Source organism: Myiozetetes cayanensis, unplaced genomic scaffold (assembly GCF_022539395.1).
Source record: "Myiozetetes cayanensis isolate MyiCay16 unplaced genomic scaffold, myiCay2020 scf16, whole genome shotgun sequence".
In the NCBI taxonomy this organism is placed as follows: domain Eukaryota; kingdom Metazoa; phylum Chordata; class Aves; order Passeriformes; family Tyrannidae; genus Myiozetetes; species Myiozetetes cayanensis.
Window position 1 is genome coordinate 18,378,403 of NW_026087270.1, and position 27,269 is coordinate 18,405,671.

The 27,269-nt window shown below is 40.2% G+C and overlaps 1 protein-coding gene across 1 annotated transcript in view; it reads right to left on the reverse strand.

The window, feature by feature from the left end:
* SMPD3 (sphingomyelin phosphodiesterase 3) overlaps nucleotides 1-27,269 on the reverse strand; it is a 101,020-nt gene that overhangs the window by 15,411 nt on the left and 58,340 nt on the right. The window contains exons 2-3 of the mRNA XM_050311040.1: nucleotides 16,202-17,822; nucleotides 4,313-4,388 (exon numbers count right to left, since the gene is read on the reverse strand). Coding sequence (XP_050166997.1) covers nucleotides 4,313-4,388; nucleotides 16,202-17,536 — 1,411 coding nt within the window. The 5' untranslated portion in view covers nucleotides 17,537-17,822. The remainder of the gene's footprint in view (nucleotides 1-4,312; nucleotides 4,389-16,201; nucleotides 17,823-27,269) is intronic.

The following is a 27,269-nucleotide window of genomic DNA, read 5'->3' on the forward strand; positions in this document are numbered from 1 at the left end:
TAAAAACATTTTCCTTTGTTTAAATGGCACTTCAGGTTTTGCCCATGTCCTCTCATCCCATCACTAGGCCCCACTGAGGAGATGCCTCCCTCTTCCTTACACCCTCCTATCAAGCATTTACACATTTTAACAAGAGCCTTCTCCTCCTGCAGCTGTCCCAGCTTTCTCATTCCTGGTGAAACTTATTCAAGTTGATGGACTGTTCTCCTTTTGAAGCATCGCAACCTTTCCCTCCTATCTCCTCTCCTTAGGCCATTCTTTCTTCTGGCTTACTCTTGTTTCCTCACAACATAGTTTTTAAGCATGGTGCTTGTTAATGAGGATGCAGTAACATCTTGTTCCCCACAAAGTCCCAATTACATAAATTGCCTAATTTTCCAAGACTGCCTTTTACGTTCCTGAACAGTCAAGGAGTGTCATTTTCTGTGAATTATCTGTCATGGCTTCACCAAGATGAGTAATTAAAAAAGGCAGCCATTACCACATGGGCATGAGACTCGGGCAGCAACCTGGCACAGATCAGCTTGAAGAATGTAGCAAACCCACTTAACTGACACACAAAGGCAAAATTCTCCAAAACAGAAAGCTCTTGAGAAAAACAAGAGACAGAGAGACAAAAATATTTTAGGAGGATGTTGTGTCTGATAATGTGCATCATTGTTACTAAGAAGGCATTACCTGCATAGTGACAGACATCTCTCTCACTGAGGATGCTGAGCTTTGTAACAGCACTGTACAGCACACAACCTCAGGGCTCTACAGATAAACAGGAGCCTTGGAGCTCTAGAAACAGATGACTTTGTATCTTCCTAGCAGAAGTGTAGAACTTGTGACAGTCTGGCATCCCTGACTATCCCCACTAGAGGTCATAAAAGTAATTGCACCTCTGTGCTCTATCAGGAGCAGTGTCGGTGAAATCAGCTACATTTCCATGACACAAGATGGGATCCACTTGTTTTCCAAGATAGGTATTATCCAGCTCACTGCAGCTGCTCAGCAGGTACAGCTGTATCTATGCAAAAGTTATTAGACTCAAGTTTTAGCAGCTCCCAATGAGCTTTGGAGATGAAGAGAACTCAACTAATCAGACTCCTAAGTAAAAGAAAAGCCAAACCCACATCCAGAACAATCAGGGGAACAGATATTTCAGAAGCTGCTACTGAAATGCAATATCATCAGTAAATATTAACAGAAGAGAATAGGTAGTAACTTCCAACAGTTATGTTCAACTTCTTAAACGTTCAGATAGAATCACTGATCTGACTGACTGCCACCACGGATTAACCAGAGAATACAGATTTTTCCTAATTGCTATGCACTCTTTTCCTCAGAAACTGGCCTGGAAAAATGCACATAATTGTATTGTGAGTGTTTCCTGCAGTCAGCATTTCCCAATTCTCTGAAAGTTCCCTTCAGCTTCAAATTTTGTGGAAGGATGAAAGGGTAATGTGGGAAACCTCAGCCAGCATAAATAAATACTTCTCCTTTGTTAGTTGTAGAATAATCATACTTGCCCTTTCCATTCACTAAAATGCTAAAGTGAAACTCTGGCTTTAGTTAGAACTGCAGGCAGGTACTACACACTGGGGGAGAACTGTTCTGTCCTACTCTGAATGACATTAGAATGAGCACTATGGCGGTAGCACAAAGCAGCTACAGGCCTAGTCAGAGGAAATGAAAAGGTCCAGTGGAGGCACTGGTAAGCAATATGGGATATATTGGCAGGGAACCTGGGGAAGATGAGCAAAAAACCCTTGTAAAGTGTAGGATGTAAAGCCTAGTCAAAAGGAAAAATTGTTTCCAAGTCACAAAGCAAAGGCTTCAGTTTAGCCATGAGACAGGCGGGGTCACACCTGACTTGTACAAACCCTGCACTGGTACCATACTCAATCCAGGGTAGCTGAGGAAACAAACCACAGTAAGAACAAACCACCCAAAAAACCAAAGGAACAAACCCCACCTTTTACTCTGCCGTGTTACTTTCAGCTGGGTCAGGTCCCCAGTCAAGTGCAGCACAGCCTGCAAGGGCCAGGGTAGCACAAGGGCCAGGAGGGGCAAGGGCAGGCTGCCATGGTGTGGGTACTTCAGACGTGTGGAATCACTGCCTAAGGATGCTCAGCACTGGAGTAACTCGTGATTGCACTGCCACAATTCCAAACACAGAGAGCTCTCTCAGTGCTGAGCTCTGCTTCCACTGGGTGCAGGCCTGCGAACCTGGAACTGGTGCATTCCCACTCCACTCCGAGCAGGGACAGGAACGAGGTCAGGAGACAGCATCCCGTGCTACAGCATTGGGCCTGGGGCTGCAGCAGCTTGAGGCTTACTCGGTACTGATGGCTGGGTGGGCTGTCTCAAAGGCATGACTCAACGGGACTGGGGATGTGGGTGGATTCAAGGCAGCAAAACCTGTCCAGAACATTAATCAATGACTAATCAAAAGACATAAGAAAACTTAACAGCCCTTGAAAGTAATTACACCAAGTCTCATTAAAGGATCCCTTCATTTGTTGCTGAAACACAGCTATCTCCACCGTGGAAAGGAAGAGCTGCTTCATAGCAGCAACCCATACCAGGCAGAGAATTGAGAGGGAAAGCTACATCGAACTCTAAGGTTTCTTGAAAAAGTTGAGGGTCGGGTCTGAAAAAATAGGACTTGCTCAGAACAGAGCTGAGCCATCACATCTCTTGAAAAAAAGCATTAGTAGCTGGTCCCTGATAAGCAGTTGGATCACTTCATTTTATACTCGCATAAGTGTCAGAACTGTTTATGTACTGTAAGTTTATGTATCCTAGAAGGGAAACCAGGTTGCACTCAGCCATGAGATGATTTAAATGGCTGACCTTTTAAACAGTGCTAGTTTTTATAGATACCACATCTTTACATTGCTGAACTGGGTTTTTTGGATAATTTTTTTAATGTGTGAAATGTTATGAATTAGATGATGCAAATCAGAAAGCACAGCTCTGCCAAACTTCACGAATGTTAATTTTCCACTTCATTACGGAAACAAATATATCTAAGGACAGACTCTTAAATCATTGTCTGCTCTATTTCAATGTACTTTGAACCAGATAAGCCTAAAAACGCGAAGCACGAAAATGAAAGATTGTGTTTTACCCTTGAAGAAGCTTTAGGCTGACTTTGAAAATACAACATTACTTCCCCATTCTTCTTCCCCCCATCCTCTTCCTCTTTAATATTTTAGGGATTTCACAATGTGGTTATCAAGGACTGAGAATTCAAGACTAGGAAGTAAAAAGGAACAGGACTGAAAACTAGAAACAAAACCCAAAGAACTGAAAACTAAACTAGAACAGCAACAAATCTCAGCTCCACAACAGCAATCTCACAGTACATTACCATAAGTTAAAAATAGAAAAGCAGCGAAGGATGTTACATTGTTAAAAAGGAGCTGAAAAATTCATTAGTCTTTTTTAGAACTGTGCAGTCTCTCTAATGTACTTCAGGGACTGGCAGTTTTGTTCCCCAGTTCCTCTGTGACTGAAGCAGTGACAGGGCAGCAGGACTGGCTGCCTGACAGGGTGAATAAGACATGCCCAGCACAGCTGGAAAGCTCCCCCATTTCTGATGTACGACTGCCCTGCCTTGGTCTGCAGGCTGTGCCCAGGCAGCCTGGCAGGGCTGTGCTGTGCTCTCCAGCACCCAGGAGCACAAGAATCACAGTCATAGCAAGTAAAATGAAAAATATCCACCCCTCTGGCTAAATTAAATTCGGATCATACTCAGACTAGAGGTTTGTAGATTTGGCTTTTATTACTACACCTACTCTAAGTATGAAACTGCTTTTAAACATGACCAAGAGAATTTTCCAATGAGTGTATTAACCTGCTAGTCATTTACCTATGAAATCTGCAGGTCAAAACCCAGAGAATTTTGGCTTTTTCCATCAGAAATCAGTAGGTGGAATAACTGTCCCAACTTGTATCCTCTGATTATCCCCTGATTAGCCAATACAAAGACATTTAGGTTTATATGCCACTACTCACAGCACGGGTTAAATGCTGTTGGGTAACAATGATAGTAATGTATTTCTAAAACAACAGTATTTGTTTAAGAGGGAGCAAAGAGAAGAAAAGCTCTCAAGGGATATTTTTTGTTTGTGTCCTATGATACTTAATTACTCTGAGACTGGAAATGAGAAAGGTTGGGGATACTTGTCTACCCTTCTTTGCAGTGCTCCCTGCTCTTTGTCAGAAACACAGGAGGAGCAATACTTGCTCCTTTTGCACAGGGATACCCCCACAGGGCTGGAAATAGTGACAAACTAAGAGATGCATATTAGGACAGTACCTGCAATAGCTTGCAAGTGAGTGCAGGAAATGTATCCCACAATTCTTTGGTCCTGAGGTGTACTTCCCACTTGCACCTGGAAAAGAAGAAATAAAAAGGTGATTAATGGAAGAGCTCTTAGACGTCTACTTCCAACCCTATCTGTGCAGCCTCTGTATCGTCCTCTTTCACATCTCTATCCAGCAAGCTGCATTTTGAAAACACACACACACAAAGCCACCAGAGACACTGCAGCTTACTGGTATTACTGGGGCTTGCTGCCAGCACACTGACACTTTTCCCAATTGCCATGTTCAATGTTTTGATTTTGATGTGCAACACGTGCAAAAATTTGACTTTCTCCTGTTCTTTGCAGTCCCACTGGTCCTCTGTCCCACTTGTGTTGTCACCCTTTTGCATCCCAGCCCTTGTTGGTATGCAAGATTCAGGGCCACCTCTCAAATGCCATATAAAACTACTATTATCAGCAGCAGCCTGATGGCTTGGTATCTGTGTACAACTGGAATGCAGAAGGAAAAAAAAGGGAGTCAAGGGAAAAGGATGAAACACTAAATAAATATTAATTTTGACAATGTTTTCTTCATTCTACAGCAAGTTTTGGATTTGAAGGGATTTTTTACATTCTTCTACAAAGGTGCTGGGGACTTTCAGTATTTCTCAGCAGGGTTTACATCCTTCAGCTCACAGCAGCAGCCCCCATACCTGCCAGGCAGATGAAATACAATGTGGACTCCTGCTCTTACACACAGAAGAGGCAGGGCTTCCAGGGAAACCAGAATGCAGTATCATTTCTCATCTATATCATGTGTTACAGTCTTTTAAAAAGGTATTTGCAGGTGGACACACAAGCAAATTAGAATTAAGTTCTGGCTTAGGTTTTCAACTTTACTGACAGTTTTGGCAGTTGAGGACTTACACAGCTGCAAATCAAAATTCCCAATGATATGAGGATCAAGTTTTGGATTGTGGAGGGCAATTAGTTTGAGTGTATGGTTTTCTTGTTAACAGTGAATGTGGCAATACTGCATGGATTAAAGAAAATGCCCACAGAGGAAAGTTGTACCCAGGGCTCAGAAAACACCACCACAGATAATTCTCCTTCACAAGGCTAGGCTCACATGTTATCTGACACCTCTAAATAACAAGCAGAGCTCCATTTCATACAGACACAGTTTTGTAAGCTTATTTGGTTTTCTTGTTTTTCAGCTATCCAAGAACCATCTTATTCATTTTATAACTGGAAAGTCAGCTTTGCAGTAAGTGAATTTAGAAGTCATTTGTACTCAACAATGCCTTGTTAACTTTCAAGGGTTTGTGCCAGCCAGGGGAGCATGTAATAAACAACTGGCATTATTCTGTCTTCAGTCTGTTCAGTCCTTTTTTAGACTGTTTTCCAAATGGATATTGATGGTGTTTTTATTGCTGTTCCCATTCAGCTAACCTGCTTCAGGGAGGGTGAAGGCAGAGGAAAACAAGGAAAATACAGGCAATCACTGCTGCATCTACCCCTACATGGGGAGACTCTCCTGAACTGAGGGGATTGCAGCAATCTCAGAGGATGGGCTGATCTGCTGGATGGCTGTCAGTGACTGCTGCAAGAGCTTCTCTACACAGATTCTTCCCTCCTCCCTCAGGCTCCCTTGCTCTGAATGTCTCACTGTCACGGGTGAATCATAAGGAGCATTCTCTCCAGCTTTTTTTATGCAATGTATGCCATTCCAATAGAAAAGTGCAAAACAGTTTATTTCCTCTGCTATCTAGGACAGGCAGGTGTAGGAACCATATTTTCCAAACTTAGTAATTCAAAATCAGGGTTTCTCTTCAATGCTGCAAACCATAAGAAGTCTCCACGGGTTTACTGATTTGCAGTGTCTCATGCTGCAGAGAAAAGTGCGCCTGTCACATGCCTTTCAGTGCCATCCCCAGTAACCACACTGAAGGGAAAACACTGCATGGAGAGTGCTCTGCCTTACAGCAGCAATGTGCTGCTTGTAATCCCCTTACTGACTACAGCAGATGGAATCATCTCAGCATCTCTATCCAAAAAGCATACGAGATTTAAGTCTAAAAGCCGAACATCCAAATGTAAATTACAGTCAGTTGAGAAAAAGAAGTCAACTCAAATTGGCTTTAGCCTTTCCTGTGCAGCCTTAATGGAGTGCCTGCCAAGGCCTCATACTCACCAAGCGATCTGTGCACAGGATCACACTAATTTCCATTAATCAGAAATAACTACGTGCCATGGGGTGCCTGTGAGTGCAGATCGGGACTGCAATGGACTTGGGTCTTTCCCTGTCAAAGTCTGCCAAGGAATGGCCCAGGATAAGGCCTGGCTGTGCTGGAGAAGAGGGGTGAGGGCAGCAAAGCCCCTCAGGGTTGGCACCGCAGGGACAGAGCCCAGGGCTCTGCTGGAGCAGTGGCTGCTGCACACACAGTCCTGGGGGAAAGGGAGGGGCTTTAGGAACACACTGCTAATTAAAAAAAACAGAGCTCAAAAGCAAGAGCTGAAGACGTTAACATAATTAGAATTTCCTTGGAAAGTGCCTGCATGGCAGTGCATCCAAAGCAGCTTGTCTGCCGGACTTCACATTTCCTCCAGCTTTTTTTGACTTGGGGGGGTTTGGGGTTTCTTTTCAGTGGCAGTATTGATGGAAACCATGAAGCAGAGTATATCTGGTGTATAATCATCGTGGAGGAAAATATTTGGGACCACTATTAGGAAAGTAAATAAATACCCTTGCAGGGTCCTAGTCAGTTCCCAAGTTACAATAGAGGCACTACTATATTAAATACCATCTGAGGTAAAATAGTAAGAAAAATCTGTTTATTCAATCTAATTTAGTATTTCACAGAGGAACAAGGACTATGGGTTGTGCAGACAGGAAAACTATTCGACCTCTGGAATATTACAAGCCCTATAATTCTGTATAAAAATATTGGTTTGTGTGGCCAAATGCTGTAGCTACTTTTAGACTGTTCCATTTCCCAGGGTATGCTATATTGTGGTGACTCAACGTGGCAGCCGCAGGAAGACAACGCTGAGCCTTCAGTTCAGCTGCAACGTGGATCTTGGCACAAAGGTGCTGCTTCCACCACACCAAGCCAGCACTTCACAAAAATCAGTTTTGCTGCTTAACACACAAGAACCCTCTAAACTCACATTTTCAAAGAAGATATATGTAAACAAATAAGCCAGAGTGGCTTCTTCACCATAAGCCAGACTTGAGTTCACCTCCACTGCCCTACATTAGCAGCTCTGGGTCGACAACACACACATTGAATTAACCTTCTGCAGGGAACTACTTCTGATACTGATTTCTAAAAATCATCATGTAGTCTTACTTGTGCCATGAACAACTCTTCTATATCTGTGGAAATGTACAGGAAGGTAATATCTAAATATAAAGTCCCTACGTTTTAAAATAGAATAATTATTAAAAGAGGAAAAAATTGTGCGTAATGTCTTGTTAAACTCTAATGTTACCTAGAGGTAAAATTAAAACTGAGAGAATCTATTTGCAGTTTAATAAAGTGTCCCAGTTATATAATTTTCACACAAACAAATAAGCATTTTTCAAATTTATGCTGAAATATGCAAAATATACTCCAACTTTCAGAACATTTGCAATAGTCAAACCAGTCAAACTCTGGTAAGCTAAGACTGGATTCAGATTCCTGTTATACCACTGACCATTACATTTTGCTTGCTTTGGGGAGGGGGGCGTAAAAAGCTCATTACAGATGGGAAAGAGGCTTTTTCTCTTAATGAGGAAAGCCTACTAAGAGTGTGTTTGGAATCCAAATTGCCAGTTTCTGAGGCTACATATTTACATTTATCCCCTGCCTGTAAATTAAATAATTAAGTGCAAAACTGATAGCTCTGCATTTTTATTTTCCAAGTACTGACTGTGTCGAGTACACAAAAGTACTTGACATCAAGTACTTTTTATTAAAAGATTTCATCTCAATGCCATAGCATATTAGTACAGTCTGTTGGAGAGACCATGCTGGGACTGTTCTGTGCTATGCAAAACTGTGCATATTCCCAGAATTGTTTTTCAAAATCCAGTCCTGTATGGACTAAGGAGTGGTTTGTCCTCCACTGAGACTGCTATCAGGTAGTAAACTGCTCATGAAAGAAATCAAGCCAGCAAGGTTATGGCAGAAAGATTCTTGTTGACAAGAAAAAAAAAAATCATGAGTAGCAACAATTTAAATTTAAGAGCTACAGCAAGGGAATTAACTTTACATTCAGTCACATTGCTTGCTATCATGGGAATTTTCTGAGCTCACTGGAAAGCCTTGCACATCTTGTGTATTGTGTGCCAGTGCACGAAGTATACAAAGCTGCAAACTTGACAAATACCTTGTCTCTAACAGTTTATGTTTACACACATCTGTCCCAGCAGTGCAAAACAGTTCTACTGCATCTGGATGTCAAGAAAAGCATCAACAGATACTTAAACAAAACCCTGAGAAATGCTACCTCAGTACTGGGGTATTTCGATGACAGCCTGAAAACCAGCTTCAAACACATCATTGCTGTGTTAGTAAATCATCAAATGCTTGGAAGGAAATGTCTTTAATGATTAAAAATTTGGGCCATGCCATAGATGAGATATCTCACTTGATTAAAGAATCAAACTAGAATCTCAAATACTGACCAGTAATATGTAGACAAAAACAAAAGGGTTGTTTTGAGGAGAACTTAACCTTTAGTGACATTTTCTAGAAGTTTTGCATTGCCAGGAGGGAGCCATTCAAAAAAAACAAAGTAAAGTGGACAGTTTTTTAAATGTGTACCCTCTAAAACAAAGGGTTACGTACAAGTCCAAGCATTTGCCACTGCCTCTTCCTTCAGGGGAAGCAAATACTGGCATGCAAATAGGAAGAGAGCTAAAATTTAGTCAAACCCCTAGAGAAAGATGTCCCCAGAGTCTGTCACCCCACAACCTACACACAGCCAATAAATCCAGAGATGGCAAAATAATCTGACTGAAACACTCAGACTCCCTCAGGAAGATGGGATCTACCAGCCCAGCTCCAGCTGCAGTCCTTACAGTTTAATCACATCTTGGCCTGTAAATGAGCAAAACCATCCATTTCACCTGCTTAGGTGACCATGAAGGTGTCAATTTTGCCACTGAAATAAATGTGACATGTAATACTGCTTCCTGCAACCCTCTTCTGAAGAGGGTAAGTCTCCAAAGTACAGAGCCCTATGGCAAACAAATTCACAGTCACAAGAACCAAACTAATGATGTTCATATTACAAAGGAAAACTAACCCTGCTGAAAGCAGCCTTGCATGCTCTGAGGGAAAAAAAAAAACCTCTCCTCCTAAAAACAAAAGTATGAACACTGCATTTGTAAAGAATCATCTGCCAGGGGCCTTGAGTAACTGTGTTGGAAATAAAACCCCCCAGACAGAGAGTAAGAGCAGGGCACAGAAACAGAATTTACAATCAATGTGACAGTGACTTACTCCCACAGAAACATTCATCTTACCATATGGAGCCAATATTGTTCAAGTTCAAGGGATGCTCCACTAAAAATGCAGAAGGCTGAGATTCAACTGAATTACTGTGGATAAAGCAACTGTGTAAGCACAAGGATTGATATTTGCACACACACTCCAGGTTCAGACCTCCGGGGTTGATGCTCCAGGATGTGGTAACACGGTTTGTACCTCTCTATTTACTGCTGTGGGATATCATTATGTAATCCCATGGCATTATAATGAGCAGACAGAGTGAGGAAGAGAAAAGAAAATACAGTTTCCATCTTTCCAGTACAATATTTCTGTAATCTTTTGTAATTGTATCAACACCTCCTAGACAGTTTTCCCATTTAGCATTTTCCAATACAAGCAGCAGAGTAGGCATCAAGAAACTAACTGGCACAGCCAAACTGTGTGCCCCTGTCCTCATTCCTGGTACTGTGAAGAGAAGATACCAAGGAGAACTTGCAGATAATCACATTCCCAATTCAAATATTCTTGTCCCACAGAGATGACTTAGATTAGTCCTAATTCCCAAGAAAGATGTAATTTTGGTTTGCATAGACACAGTGTAAAAAGATCTAGCTTATTTTTAGTCATTTGACAGCTCTGTCTTTTGCCTTCAGAAATATGTAGCAGCTTCTAAAGAAGACACATTAGTTAAATTACTAATTTATTATTATAAATATGTTATTGAAGTGTACCAAAGAAGTTTAAAATGTTATAGAGGTCAGCTCAAAATTCTGTGTGGTGCTCTGTAATTCTTTCTAGCTACATTTGCTCTTGATTATTTCAGAATCCTATTTTCCCCCACCTGCCATGTGACAACAATTACTGTTCTGTGAACTCAGAGAATTTGTTATTTGGCAACGGTTCATTAAGCTTTATATGTGAGGGAAAGCATTCATGGTGCCATGAATGTAGGCTCTTCCTCTTCTGAAGAGGATAAAGCCCACAATTCACACTCTCTCAAATCTGTATTTCAGTCTGCACAACAGTTTTTATTTATCCCCCTTAATGAAGGGGAAAAGACCATGATTAGTACCATTAATTATAACAAAGTGAAGGAATATGGTACAGTGCCGTGGTAGGGTCTTTTTGTTCTTTTTATAAAAAGTCTCAGGCAATTTACTGGACTCCATCCAATTCCTACATTAACATTTTATAGCAGAAACTGAGCATGTGGAAAATGTTTAGGTTACCCTCCTGTTTTAAATGGCACAGCTTTAGAGTCATCTAAACAGATTCCTGAGCAGCACAAGACCTTTCTTTTATACATCTTGGGATAACTGCAGCTGATGGACAACTGATCAAGGAGAAGAAAAGCTGAGCACGGAAACGTCTCCATGTTGTTTTCCTGGGGTCAGAAAGCAACCACTCCCCTCTCTGAAGATCGTGTGCAGCTGCTGCCCTTCGCTCCCAGACACGACACACACGGTGGCTGGGACAGCAAAGGCAGCCTAAGCTACCCAAGCGAGATGGACCTGCATCAGGAGTATAAACCAGGGGCTCGCAGAGGTTAACTCAGGGAACCCTCATTTTCTCACACAAAGCAGGCTCCTCGAGAGGAGAAAACAATAAAAATGTGCTTCAAAGCAGTTCTGCAATCAGAGCTGCTGCTCCTTCTGCCATCTGTTACCACCATATCAGCCCTTTTGAAAACAAGTTGAGCTTTGCACACAAAGCAAAGGTTGCTAGGTTTCCTTTAAGCAATGAATAATAACATGTTCCCTGAACAATTACTGTACTCCCTGAGAACAGCATTAATTTTCAGAGAATTTGAAAAGTAAATCTCTTAATAACCTTAGGAATCAATATTAATTAAACACAATTTCTTCCAGAAATTTAGCAAAATCTACAAGACATCTTTTTCCTCTTTATTTCTTTTGATTTTGAAGAATACTGTTAACTGTTCAAACTACCCACATCAGACTGTAGTTTTGCTTTATGTTCACATACTGTGTTTTAAGTGAGAATTCTTATTTTTGCTAGAATTTGCTCTCGTGGCAGATGTCAAAAAACAGAAAAATTTCCTGCTAAGAACAGTAGGAAGGACAGCCTTCTACATGAAATACTTCTGTATCTCCCAGTTTCACTGGGAGGAAAAAGCCTCCAAAACCTCTCTTCAGTTGATAGCCATTATGAGAATGATACCTCTTTCACTCACCTCCCTACCCCATGTACACATTTACATGTCTCGTACAGCTTAGATTTACATTACAGTTACAGCTATTACAATTTAAGAGAGCCAAAATTTGTCTTCAGAAGTGAGTTTTTATTAGATTGATACACCTGGAAAAATATGGACAAACTCATCAGGTCAAGTTCTGTTGCACTACTGTCCCAAGCTGACACAGCATCCCTGACAGACAGTGTAACTAAGAAGGCTCCCCATTAATCCTCTATCTAAAGATGGATGTTGCAATTTTGAAGCCTTCTAGTAAACTATAGACACAGTTTCTGCTCAGCACTCACTGATACCTTTTAAACTTGATTTGACTGTAAAATGAATATCCAGTTTCTGAAAAGGATGTGTGTTTTAAAACTCCCTTTAAACTCATCCAAAGCACTGTGAATTAGCAGTATAGGTGTGTCCAACCAATGGCTGCAGAGTAACTGAGACCACTGCAGTGTGCACCACGTTACAAACACATCCCAGTCAGTTTTCAATTGCAATCCCCAGCACAGCATCTGTGCCAGTCCCACTTCCCACCTTTGTCTGCAGCAGAGACCCTGGGAGTTATAAAACCTCCAGAGGAGACTCAAAGGCTCTTCTCTTCAGCATTTTAAATTAATGTGAAATGCAATGCTAGAACAGAGTCACGGCAGAGTCTCCTGAGGGCCCAGCCTGTCAAAGTATGAAAATGGATTGGCTGATTTATGTGTTTGCTAACTTCTCCTCCGAGTCTTTAGTGGCAACTAGGAACAGTGGTTTAACACTTCAGACATGAAACGGTCACTTAGATGTAAGTGACACTTCCCCCTTATTATGTGCTATTTCTTCTGTGACTGTGTCTGTCTTACATCCCAGTGAGACCCTCAGATTAGAGGCAGAAACACTGGTAGAGTTTGAAGAGTTCCAAGCACTCAGTGTAAATTAGTCCTCCGGTTTTGCAGAAAATGGACTTTACACAATAGCTACTCACTACTACATCATCCTCACGTCTTCCCCTGACCTGGAAAGCATCAACCTACACAGATGGAAAAACCAGTCTGTGATCTCTGTCAGGAAAACGCCAACAGCAGCACCTTTTGTGGCAGACATCTTTGGGAGGAGAACAGACCAAGGCTTGTAAAGTTTCATTTGCACAGGTCTCCAGGCAGCTGTTAGAAGGCACAAAACAGTGCTAAAAGCCTCTGTAATTTATTTCCAACTTCATTACTTGGTTGTGACACTGTAGGTGTTAAGCCACAATCAAATCACTTTCCCTTCATGTGCTTTAGTTTCTCCTTCTATTAAGCAGGCACTGACCCTTCTTCACTAAGCACTCTGAGATGTAGGAATGAAAAGCAAGTAGGTAAGAGCTGATTGTTATTAGAGCTACTAATAATAATCCTTGAGCTCTGTAAGTCTCTCAGGTAAAATAATTTTGTATGACTAAGTACATCTCTCAAATGCTTCCAAATCTCTACCTGAACTTTACAATCTAGACAGTGAAGACAGGGCAGGGAAGAAGGCAGCAATGGAAAATCATTTCCTCTTCACTGGAAACAGAACACATTCCAAAATGAAAAAAAGTGCCCTGTACTTGGGCAGTAGGGGTCTGTTTTGTGACACGAGTCCCACAAAATAGTTTTGTCTTTTTCAAAATATTTAAATTTTCATTGAATATTTAGTTCTGAGACCTTTAAATTATCTCCTCAACAGTTATATTTATAGTAAGGAGACAAATCATACTTAAACAAGATCCAGTTTCTTTCTCTGAACATTGTTCTGAATTTAGATGTTTAGTCTGTCCTGAGGTTCGGAATTATTAAAATCAAGGCTTCATCCTCCCAGTGAGTGGAAACATTGACTGGCTTTTATTCATATTTTCAAAACAAGGAAGTCTTCTCCCCTCAATCACTTTTCACAACTTTTTGGTTTTAACCAACATAGAGAGCCATTGCTCCTTTACTCAGAGATGGAAGCTGTGCAAGGGGAACAGTCTTCATAAGTATCCTTTCCAAACAAAACTCAATTGTTGTCTTTTCTACTTGAGGCATGGGAACACTCTCCACAGGAGTCAGGAACTTCAAAACACAGAGTTTGCATAGGACAGAGAGACTCAACTCCATGCCACTATGGAATGGGAAGCAATTCGGGTTCTCTTGTTCTTCTGCAAGTCTCCCTTGCTTTCTTTAAAACCAAAGCGAGAGAAATTCTAATGTAGGACTGGCTTGTATTATATACATTCAAAATACTGGAAGAGCCAGTAAAAGTACCACCTAAAAATAGGGATATAAGCTGTCCATTGCTGGCTAGAATGACACTTGGCAACCAGAGTTCTGATACCCTTTGCTACCCCAGTGTAAGACCTCGAGGCTTCTGAAGTTAATGGATTGATTCTCACTGGCTTCAAAAATAAACCAGGCTTTTACTTACTGTAGCTTTTGTCTCTGGAGTCCACACACGCTCAGTTGCTGATTAAGAACTACATCAAGAAAAACAACCTTCAAACCTACTTTATTTCAAAGATAAAATTAAATAGAATATTCCTACATTTTTCTTGTTGCTGTCAAAGAAATGACCAATGATCACTTAATGTATAATTAAGACAGAAAGTAATTTCATATCAAGACAGACTTAACCCAGAATGAAAAATATTTTAGGAATGAAGCACATTCCTTGTGCTTCAAAATGACACAGAGAGAAGAAAAAATGGTCTTTTGGCTGGGTAGAATTCTGTTATATTTAAAAGAATGGAGTCGTCTTTGATTCTTCATAATAATTGGTCTCTATTCCCTGCTCAACTGTAACATTATTTAACTACTCAGATCCATAATTAAGTTCATCATCCCAGTGGAATTTTGAAAAGAGGCTTAATTTTCTGCAAGAGAAATGGAGACATTGCAGCCCGCCTAGCTGGGTGGCAAATCAATGACTCAGCAGTGGGCAGTTGAAAACAGATTGGTTTTAATCTCCTAATCCCCACTCTATGCGTATGTTGAAGGGTAGTCTTTGTGACCCCTGTAGTATTTATACTGCACAGCATCTCTGTCCATCTTCTGCTTGCAGTACTTCATGATGAAAAAGATAAGTTGTTGCTGTTTATAAACACATAAAAGTATAACATAGAAAGATTAGAACCAGTTTTTAGAAACCTGTATTCAGATATGGATGGGCTTTTATGTCAAATGTATATGAAAGAGCGAACTATTATCAGAATGCAATTTTTTTTTTTACACAAGCCACAATATCAAAAATCTTTGCTTTGTTTACAAATTACAAGCAGGGAGTACGAAACCCCACAGTGATCCTTATTCACAATCTATGTTCTTAATGGCTACTAATGGCTTATGTTGAGGATTTGGGACCAGAAAGCACATATAATTTGAGCACTTGATGTACTTTGCTAGCATTAGAAAAACGTTCAGGGTTTAGTTAGTGAAACCTATTCCAAACTGTGACTAAATTACAAAATCTGAGATCCAGTATTCACAAATTAGAAGAGACCTATCTCCAGTTTAGAAAGGGACCAGCCAGATTCTCCCAAGAACTAAACACAAACAGCCACCAGTCTTGGAAAAGCAAATCACTGCATGCAGACTTTCATTTCTGCTTTTCATGATTTACGGACATATAACCCCAGGCTTCCTGTTCTCTCCACCATAAGTTAATTGAAGTAAACTGTGTTAATGAAGCAAAAAAGCTCTGTGCTTCCCAGCGTTCCAGGCACTTCTTTTCTCTTGTTTACTCTTCCTATCTTTCCTTACTAATTCTTTTGCAAACAAGAGGAGTAGCCATATATATTACTGCAATTCTTTCAGTTTTATTATACTGGCATTTAGACTTCTGATTGTCTTTTGATTGTCAGACAAGCACAAAACAAGCATAAGTTGGTTTCCAACAGTAATACCCATTGTACTGTTCTAATGTTATGAAGCTTAGAATCGGGTATTTTGTTACAGGTATTTCTGCAAAGAAATAAACTAAAATTACATGAATACTACTTCAAATTTTGACTTTTGAAGTTATACTTGAGTTCTACCCCCAAAAGTCCCTCATTATTTCATGCACATCCATCATTTTAATCCAGTGTCTAGGCTACGAGACCCATATATAGGTTATATCAGGAAATCTAAATCTGAATATTGCCTCTGAACTCTAACAGAAAGGACAAAGTAATGTAACTTTGTAACTTGTCACATACATAGAGTCAATATCTGTGGCTTCAAAAAGGCTCTTACCTTGAGAAACAAGGCTCCCTTGGAAGCCAAGGAGTCCATTCCTCTTCCATTGGGGTAACAGTGATAGGCAGCATCCATAACAGGATAGCGGCTGGCAAAAAGCAGACCACTGTTCACAAACTTAAAGCTACAGCAGCCGTGGCAGCTGTAGACCCCAACATCATAGACGATGTACTCAAAATAGTGGTGGAGCTGCTCTTTCAATTTCTCCGCAGCTCTTTTGTCAAACACTTCCTGCAAACACAGAAAGTCCAGGTTGGCAGGGAAGAAAGCAGAGATCTCATGATCAAAGGTCTCATCTGTGTGTTTCTTTTTCCGCACTGAAGTTTTCTTCATGATTGAAGCTTTGTAGAGGAGCTTGTTGTTGACAGTGCTTTGGTCCACTGTACCATCTCCAACACGGACTTTCACCAGGGACTCTCGTGAGGCAGAGTAGCTGTCCAAACTCCCAGAATCTCCTTCCTTCTGTTTGTGGTTAGGTGTTTTTGAGATCTCTGCATCACCTTCCAGCGAGGGCTCTGCTGGGCCACTGGCATGAGCCTGGCCATTGACGGTGTCTGTTTCTGTGTCTGACATGTGGTCATTGTCCTCTCCATTTATACGGACAATGCAAGTGTTTTCCTCTCCCTCATTTGGCTCTCCACTTCCACCTTTATCTTCTCTCTCCTCGCTGTTGTTTGAGGCAGAGTGGTCTCCTTTGTACTCCATTGATGTTGTCCTTTTGATGCCAGCGTTAACAGTACGATTGGTGTTCTCTCCCCCCTGGGGGGAGGCCAAGCTGCTAAAACTCGCTGCACTGATGGAGGTGTTGGTAGGAGAATCTATGTATATTTTAATCTGTGGTCTGCTTGCCCCGTTGTGGATCCTCCGGCCAATCTCTTTAGCCCTCGCCTGTGTATTGAAAACATTATTGAATCTTGCCAGCGAATCAGGCAGCAGGCAAACATTGGCACTGCCAAAGCAGAAGCTTTTCCCACTCCCTGCAGCCTTCCATTCAGTGAGCAGTGCGGCTCCATTGGCATGGTGCTTGTTTTTTAGTCTGGAGTAGATATATGGCCTTCTGGCTGACTGGAGTGGGGACCAAAGCAAGAAGCCAATCAGAGCAAAAGGAAGAGAGGCTGCCAACAGTGCCAGGTAGATGGGAGTGGTGATAATGATGCAGAGTGCATGAAAATAGCAGGGGTCATCTGCTCTTTGCCGTTTCTCGTAGGTGGTTGGAACAAAAGAGCCCACGAGCCTGTCTGCTAGCCAGTAACATGGGAAAATCAGGCCCCAGGAAAAAGAATGCAGAACTGACAGAAAGCTGTTGGGAAATGGAGAAGTGTACAAAACCATTGCAACTCAATTATGACAACACTTCAGGGCCTACTACATGATGTCACTGTGTCAAGCATCCACAAGAACACTGGGAGAGGGCTGGGGAAAAAAGGTCCAGTTAGTTTTGTTTTTTTTCCAGTGAGAGTCAGTAACAAAACTTTAAGAGCATCATTTCACTGTGTTGGAGTAAAAATGAAACAAGGCCACTGTTTTCGTCGGGCTTTTTGGCATCTATATTTGTCAAAGGATGTCATTGTTCACTGGGGGCTGCCATAATGAAACACTCCAGAGGCAAAAGGGAAACCTAAAAAAAAAAAAAAAAGACAAAACATATATAACGGTTATTGGAAGTTAAAGCAGACTCAGATTTTCTCACAACAATTAGAAGCTTATTATGTAGAAGGAAAATTTAAGCAAAATATACATTAATTGTCATTTACATTTGTGTTTTTAAATTCCAATTTTCAGCTTTGAAGGAAACAATACTAATCAAATATAAAAACCAGTTTCACATCTTTCCTCTGAAGAGAGATTTGGTCTTTCAAAAGCTGTCTTACCACTTGGGAAATTCTGACCTGAGGTATTTAGTAAATGTCAAGATTAACCAAAGACATCAAATTTTTAGGGGCCTGATGTTACAAAGGGAAGAAAATTCTGGTGAGATAGTGACAGGGCCTTGTAACAAAAACTGACTAGAAGAAGAAATCAAATTTTAAAATAGAATGAGAAAAATCAGGTTGTGTGTGGACAAAACTATTAACACCTTCAAAAGCAAAACAAAATAGTTGGTACTCAAATCCTGTAGCGAAGAAAGAGTCAGAAAGCACCTGTGTTGAAAAGGATGGTGGGACCACAACACAACTGCTTTTAACTACTGTGCTCTGGGCATGCAAGGAACGACCTTAGGGAGAATGTCAAGAGATCGAATGATGTTTAATAAATACATACATACTGATATCAGGAAAAGATCACCAAAACCTGATTAAAAATAAAAAAGCTGGGGGTGTGGAGGGTAGAAGAAAAACAAGCTGGTTTTCTGCCACAAAACAGCCCCTACCATTGCTCCCCTGCACCTTTTGCCAGCACCACTCACTTGTTTCAAGGGCTGTATTGTCCTATGCAGTTTTGCCCTGAGGGTACTACTTAGATGGAAATTGGAAAGGTTGGATCAGGGCAGGGGTTTTTTTTGTTTTGTTTCAATTGTTAGCTAAGCATCACTTTAACAAACTCATGCTACATGTTTGAGTTCACAGAAATGAGTGACAAGTCAAGTGCCAAATAACAAATGCTTGGCATTTACTTGTTGCCAAAGGCATTTTGGGATGTTGATAATAGAGGGAAGCCTAGCAGATTTGTTTTCCCGAATGATTTTTAGGAGTCTTCAGTAAAAATGCTCAAAAGAGACTTTGGCATCAACATATCAGATAGAAAAAATAACTTAAAACCTACCCGAATTACATAATTACCATTAGAAAAGAAAAAACCGTAAAGAAGTTATTCTGTTCTATTGGATACTTAAAATGCTTTATGAAAGCCCTATTTACATAATCACTCAGCAGACCAGAAAGGTTCTTGCTTACAGCAGTGCCAAGGGTAAACAGAACATCGTGTTTGGGATATGTGAAGTGAGGACAAACTGCAAACCTTATATTCCAACTTCCAGGCTGACGACCTTCCTGGTGAAAGCTGCAGTTGTGTTGCACAATGTAAGGTCAACTTGACTTTTACTATTTTAAAACAACACACCACAAAAAATGCAGAAGCACAAAGGATCCATAAAAATTTGCCTAATTTGGTCTTCTGTAGATAAGTGTTTTTTAAGTCTATGATGACAGGGTGTTACAACTACTAAGGGAACACGACATCAAGAGACAATTTGTAGATGGAGCAGTCAACGCTGCTCAATGATGTGCCGAAGTCAAAAAAACCCAAAACCAATCCAACAATTCTTGCCAGTTCTGCTATGGACTGCAGTTATCAATAATCTACAAGATAAATAACCTGTCCAGTAAACCATGAAATGCCCAACTAAAATAGCTTCACAAGAGCAATGATCTAGATTATGGGGACATACTGTATCAAAGGAATTCATGCTTATTGCAGATCCAACATGTGTATTAGTAAAAGAGGAAGAGAAATGAATGCAATCACAAATCCTTTCAGGGGTAAGACTGCACAGCAAATGTCATAAAGCAAATTGGTTGACCGAGGTTTTTTTTAACAACTTTTAGCAAGAACGTAATTCTTTGTAAACATTGAAGACTGAATGATGGTTCAAGGCCACATTGGAGACTCCTACACTTCCTCTGCCTTAAAAAGGGAGAGTATCTTTAAAAATCAGGACAATTTTTGCCCAGGTGCCAGCTGTATTCCTCACTGCCAGCCTGCTGAGTGGCGAGGCAATAGGGATTTGAGTACAGAGATGTATTCCATCCATTTTATTTCATAAATTCTAATAGAATTCCCACAACTAATAATACAAAAGTTTGAAAACTCTGGTACCACAGCAAGTTTTAATATATCATTGCTGCAGAAAAAGGAGAACAGAATCATTAGCTAGATGTCCTTTACATTTTTGCATTTGGAGACAGAAGAGATGGACACATCAAGACCCTAACTAAAAGCACTCTTCTTCCAAGTAAATTATTATCCTGATTTATTACACTTACAGATGAAGGAAATCACACAACTTGCCAAAGCTCTGTTACAGATTCACTGGTTGTTTGCTACAAAGTCACATGCATACTAGTGTCTCAAAGCCACTCAAAAAAGAGAATTAAGAGAGTCATAAGAGACAGATTTTATCTTAACAAGATCTTAAAGGGTGAGGGAAGGCACCATGTGATTCAACTGGACCTTGGAAAATATGACGTCAGTAACATCTCTTCTAGTGCAATGGTTTTAGATGGAGCCTAAAGCTAAAGTGCCTAATTCCTCGTGATGAAGGGTATTACTTGGTAATCCAATGCTTTATTCAGAGGGGTTTGAGAGATTAAGGGAGAATGTAAGATACTGCAATGAAACAGATATTTTTGTATGCTACAAAGACGTAAATTGAAGTTTTGTTTAATTGTTTTTATTACTTTCTATATGTTTGAAGGCTAAAAATAGACTTTAAGTTTTTTTATGGTGGTAGTATAAAACATCTCAACTTCAGTAACAACAACACATCAGGCGGAAAGGTTTGAAAGATTTTTATGATTATAATTATGCCCAGAAGTATGCTAGAGACATCTTAGATCAAAAGACATGCTCCTAGCTCCAACATCACTTGCAAACTAAACAAAGAACTATACAAGTCAACAAGTGGTAGAGAAACAGAGGAAAAACAAGAAACGTTGCCATAAGGTTATGTGGACAGTCTAGAAATGTGCAGAAAAGTTTTAACTTCCTTTTGCTTAGAAACTAAAACTTTCAAATTCAGATAACTAAGATTTCTTCAAAGTAATATCTCAGCTGTATTTTTAAAAATACTTGTAAATCACTGGCAGAATAATTATTTTTTTAAAAAAATTAATAAAACTGCCGAAATGATTGATTTGGAAAGTTACCCTATAGGTAACTTGACATAGGTAATTTACATAGGTCCATTAAAACTAGTTTTTCTTGAATCCTGACAATTGCTTGGCCTTCAGTGGAAGTCATAGCAGTATGTATCTAAAGTTGGATTCTAGAAAAGCAGTTTGTTTAGACTGTACTGACTTTTTGTTACCTTTACTTCCTTATTGTCTATGTGATTTGAAGCATTGTGATCCCAGCAGTGAACAGACAGTTGGTGTATTAGTACACCAGCTGTACTCCCTGGGGGTCTGACCCAAACCCCGAAAACTTCACCAAACCAACTCCATATTGTAAAATACACCTCCAAAACTTTGAGCATTCTCTTACTGAATGTGAATGCACCAATACCAGCCTGTAAACATCAGTTGACTAGTCAAATGTGTGCCCTGAGGGAACTTTTTACCAGGGCATTTATTTCTACTTCATTTTAAGGCATGAAGACTCACCTAAAAATCTGGATGCCAGAAACTTTCTTCAATTATATTTTTTTCAGTGGAAATAGAGGCAGACTGGCAGTTTCTGTTGTATTTTAGAGGGGTCAATGCCATGCATGCCTCTAAAAGTACCCTGGTTATGCAAACAAAGTAACACAGCAACCAATGCCAGTTATGATCAGCAAGGCCATTACTTTAAAATATAAATTTAATTGCATTGTTTGAGTAACTTCTTGTAATTCATACCAAGATATCCTAATCAGCAGAACTGTCTCTTCTCATATGGAAGACAATCACATATTTCCAAATGTCAATTCCTATTTATGGTCTTAGGAACTGGTAAGAAATAGAATCAATAGCATATCCTCTAATGGCTGAAAATAACAGCAAATACTTCAGACAGCTTAAAGTTTTCAGAAAAGCTTTGCTATCAGGCAAGATTTAGACAAAGTTCATCTGCCCACTTGGTGATCTCACTCAGCACCTGGAAAGCTAAACACTCTCTATTTTGAGACCTTATTTGGTGTACTTTGGTGATGAGACAAGTGCAGTGCACAACCCCATGAATCTGTGACACTGAGCTGTGTTTATACAACAGAGACAGAATGGGCTCTATTTACAAAATCACCTTCTAGTGTGCTTTACCTCGTATTTTACAGAAGCTGGAGTAATTCAATAATGGCTACATAAATCTGATCTTTGTAGATGGTTTGTTTAACAAATCTTAGTGAGACAGAACAGTATTGGCTTTAGGTGCCCAATACAGGAGTGGAGATAAAATTTTTCCTACTCGTCTTTCAGCATCTAAAACCTCCAGACTACAGCCATGCCTTGCCCATAAATTGTCAGGGGGCACAGGCTCCCTGTAAAATGAAAAGCTGTACTTTCTCAAGCACCACTTTGAGCCTTCAGGCTTCTGGTTAGTCCAAGATTCAAGAGAAGTATAAAGTAATCAATTTTCCCTGGAGTAGGTATTTTTATACTGTTGAAATTGGTCTGAAAGTTGGCAAAGAAAAGTTATGTTAACTGACAGCAAATCCAACACAAATCCCTGCCAATAAATATCAGTTTCTCTATAAAAAAGTTTACCTGCAATTCTCAAAATACTTTATAAAGGAAATTAAAATACAATGCAACTGAACTAAAACACAGCTACTCCTATAAAGAAAATTAAAGCACATTTATTCATGTTCTACTTATGGAAAATTGGAAAAAGAGAGCATTTGTAACTTGAATAAGTTTTCATGGAAACCCTGAGACTGGACTCCTTAACTCACAGTTTCCAGCTCTACTGACAAAGACATATTTCCTTAGGATTCAGAGACCTAATTGTATGGTGGATAATCATATAAAAATCAGCATTACTCAAAACTCAACACAGAAATACTGAATCTTTCCCCCCAAACTTACTCTTATGTCAGTGCAAGAATTCAAACTCAAGATTTAAGATCAAATTGCTCTGACACATGCAACAAAAACACTCAGCCTATTTTCACACAGCTAAACATAAGTCTATTAAAATTCTCCTTTTAAAAACAAAACAAAACAAAAAATGACCCAGAGCACTCCACACTTGCAGCTTTTCAAACATGGTGACAAATTCACACAAAAATATTCTGTTTACTTATTTGTAAATTCATTTCACTGCACTGGTAGATTAAAGTATGCCAATCCTCTCAGATTTCCATTTCTTCTTACAGAGTAAGACATAAAAGGAGATAGTTAGCAATATATGAGAATTTCAAAATATCCCACCCAGTCTCTTAGCACCTTGTCTTAGAGAACACTTGTTGCCACGTTTACAGAAAGCATGGCTAAATTTTGCTCAGATATTACAAAGCTATTCATCGCTCAAGTACTCCTGAATGAACTACTTAAGATCACAAAATCTTTTTGGTGCTTTGTCTTAAAAGCACTCCTAAGAAAGCAGAGAGAAGATGTCGTGCAGGTTTACTCTGGGAAGTCTCGTGCCACGTTCTAACTGCAACCCTTGGCTGGCTCCTGTGGGGTAACGTGCTGGGCACCTCTGGCAGAGCAGTGATGCCCAGTGAGAGGCACGCCAAGAATCTACTCCTTAACTACAGCACTCTGCAGCTCTGGGTCTGTGGAGACACCGTGGCAGCCAGGAGACAAGGGGCTGCTGTGTAGGTCCCAAACACCCACAGCCTGCCAGGGTGGAGCCAGCAGGGACTGTTGGTAAGGACATGCTGTGAGAAAGAACAGGATGTGGCCGGAGAAGGGGTCATGCAGAGGTAGGGCAGCACTTTTCTGGCAGAAACATCCTTGTTCTGGCTCCTGGAGACGAGCACAACACAGCACAGGGGCAGGAAGGAGGCTGAGAATGGCCATGGACTGTCAACCAAAGGCCAGTTCAGCAGGGGCAATCCAGACCACCAAAGACCCCCAAAGCCTCTGACTCATTTCCAGAAGGGTCAAGAAGAACAAACAGCACATCGTAACTAATTTGTATAGAAAGGGAGAAACTTGGCTCCAGGGTAGGGAAAACTTATCTGTAAAAACATACCTCCCACAAATCCCAGGCATGCACATCCCAGGATGCTGGATCAACACTGGAGCAAGGACCTTTTTTTTCTCTCCTTCTCCCTCTCTTTAATGTCTTTCGCTCTTCTCTTTCACCCTGCCCCTTATTCAAAATGGACCACTGTGTGTTTATACTGGAAGATAAAGGACTAACATACCGATTTCCATGCCAAGTGCATAATTTACTAATAAAACTAAATTTTTTTTAAAGGCTCTGAACATTTGCCAGTACTTTCCAATCACAGACATCTATGAATCCAGTGCTCTCTTCCCCTTCAGGATGAGCCACCACAACCCTGCAGCGTTTGTTTAATGTGTTTGCCACCGTGGCATTGTCAGAAAAAACCTTTCACTCTCACAAAAATGCAAAACAGAAGGACTGCAATATGTTTCTCACTCATCCTAAGATTTACTTCACTTTTTGTTAATCACTGTCTTACACAGAAAATGCTGATCCTTCCTCTTTCCCTTCCAAAATGCCCTGACAAAGTGGGCAATGCGCTCAGTGTGTTCTGGACACGTCCCTGGCACAGCACAGGAGGCAGAGTTCAGTGCCAGCCCATGCTCTCAGTCTGGTACCACTGCTGGCAGGAACCAGGCTTCTGGCCCTTTGCACTCACTTGCCCCAGTCTCCCTGCTGTCCGTGGGCAGAGCAGATCCTGGCTCACACCTGGATGCTTTCAGCCTTCCAGATTCTGTGCTTCAGAGGTTTCTGCTCCTCAGACATCACTGCTTTCGTGCACGAGTTGTGGGGGAATTTGGTAGAAAAAAGTGAACGCAAAATTTGAGGTGGGATGAGGAAAGGGGAATCTCATTTCTGAACCAAAATTTTTTGTATCTCTGTGGAAAAACAAGAATAAAGGGTAATCTCATGTTTTGTAGTATATACAAAATTCTGTGTATCCTTGAAATATCAAAATTGTGTTGTCATTAATCAAAGTGTTCCCTGTTTAGAAACAAAACAAGAGAAGATGTGCTAAATATGGAACATTCTACCACTTCTACCACTAAATCAGAGAGTAGCATAAACCAGAAAAAGAATCTGACAAGAACCTGAAAAGAAAAAAAATAACGAATGAGGGAAAATGAGCAGCTACTTTGTTAGGGTATGCATATGTGCATACAAAGTTCCTCACTATTTTGTGGACTTTTATTTTCCTTTAAAATTCTGTGGGTTTCTGTTATTAAATGCATTTGTAAAGATCAGGACAATCTACAGATATTTCATTTTACACTCCATATTTTGATTACTCTTGGAACTACAATGAAAACAGGAAGTGTCCTACATCCAGAAGAAGCAGGAGAGGCAGAGTATTTGTATACATATTTCAAAAGAAGTCCTGCAGTGTTCTTGTGTGATCACTAAGAGATGACAGACACTAGATGCTTCTCTTAGCCATCAGCAGAAAAAAACTTCTTTAAATATTTAATGTGCTTTTGAAAATTTCTACTGAGTCAACCTATTACTAGTTTTTTATTATGATTGAAAGTAAAATGTTTAATTGAAACAGCTGTTCCTCAATAAATAGCCAGAAGTTATGTGCACCAATGCGTGGTGTTTCCAGATTAGATTTTCATGCATGGTATTTCATGCATGATATTTCCATACGCTGGAATATAAGATAAGTCTAAATAAGAGCTCAATACAAATAACAAAGCTGTAGAGAATCTGAAGTGCTGATTCAAAACAGACCTAGGCCTACCTCCAGTATAAACAACTTGATCTCAGTATTTAAGATGCAAAGCAAACATCCTAGATCCTCACTGCTGCTTTTATTCACTCAGGCAAGTTTCACTATTACAACTGTTCAGCAAGAAGACAAGGTACTATGGACATATATATGCTGCTATTCCAGGGGGAACAGGATGAAGTGCATTGAAATTTGGGCCAAACATAGCCAGAAAAAACACAAAGTGGCTTCTCTCTTTTTTTTCTTTTCTTTACCAGCTCTCTGATGCATATTCACAGTGCAAGCAACTAATTTTAGCTTCAGAAAGGTTGGGTTTAGTAACTGCTACACAGCCAGTTCTACCACAGCAAGTTAAACATGGGGCTGTTTTTACAAGACCTGCATCGATGTATTTGTCAAGTTTGTTCCATTCTCCAGAGTCACTGTGCAGTCCATTGTTTTCAAAGAGCATCACCAGGCATGTCAAATGTCTGTGCAAATTATTAGGTTTATAGAAGAGCTAAGCAGTACAGCATTCACACAGGAGGATTGTTAATGCAATGCCTAAACTGGAGAGACTTTTGCTACATCTTCCAAACCAACATAGTCTTGTCCTGCTATTAAATAAACTCATTTTGCCCTGTGATTCACTTCAGAATTCAATTTTTAAGAGTCATTTTGTAGAGCAGAAATACATTTCTAAAAATTCAATTGTCTTTACTAGAAATGCAGGCTTTCATATATTGAATGTAATGATCTTGGAAGTGAAGCTCTTCAGCACTGAAATGAAAATCATATGTCAGTGCAAGTTTGCATTATCTCCTGCGTGTGACAGAACTGTTCCCAAAGGAAAAGGTGCAAGTTGTGAAAGGTAACGTTTCTGACACTGTTAATTTTTTGGAGGGTTCTCTGATTCTCCCTCCATAGCTGAAGATGTCATATACCAACAACTGAGAGTCTGTGTCAGGAATGGTACAACTTCAGTGATGAAACACAAATGCCTTTTTTTTTTTTTTTAAATTATCTTTGTTAGCTATTAGTTGCCTTTTTACCTCTGCTGGCTGCCCCTTGCCTATGCTACACTTCTCAGGACATACTTTTATTTGAGTATTGCAGGTAGAGATGCCATTTGTTTTTGGCCACGGTTTGTACTTCTATATTGTCTTTAGTAGGACTGCTCCCAGAGGTAAATTTGCATTAGTGAAGCAAATGTATACTGGGAAAGCATCAGAGAACTGCTAGATTGAATAATATTATTTGTATAATTCTGATTATTATGCACCCCAAATTTTGTAAGATCTGAAGTGATGCAGAAGGAACATACTGTTACTATCTTACATAATTCATCCTGATCACTTAAATAGTTTCTTAAAACAGCATCCCCTGGATGCCAGCTTCTGAAGTGTTTAACGAGGTATACATAAAGAGGGTAATAATTATAATGGGGGTGTAATGAGCTTCACTATCAACGGGAGTCAAAGTACAGTAGATTTTTATCTCAGACAGTTTTTGTTATGTGCTGTAAATGCACCAGCAAAACTGAAA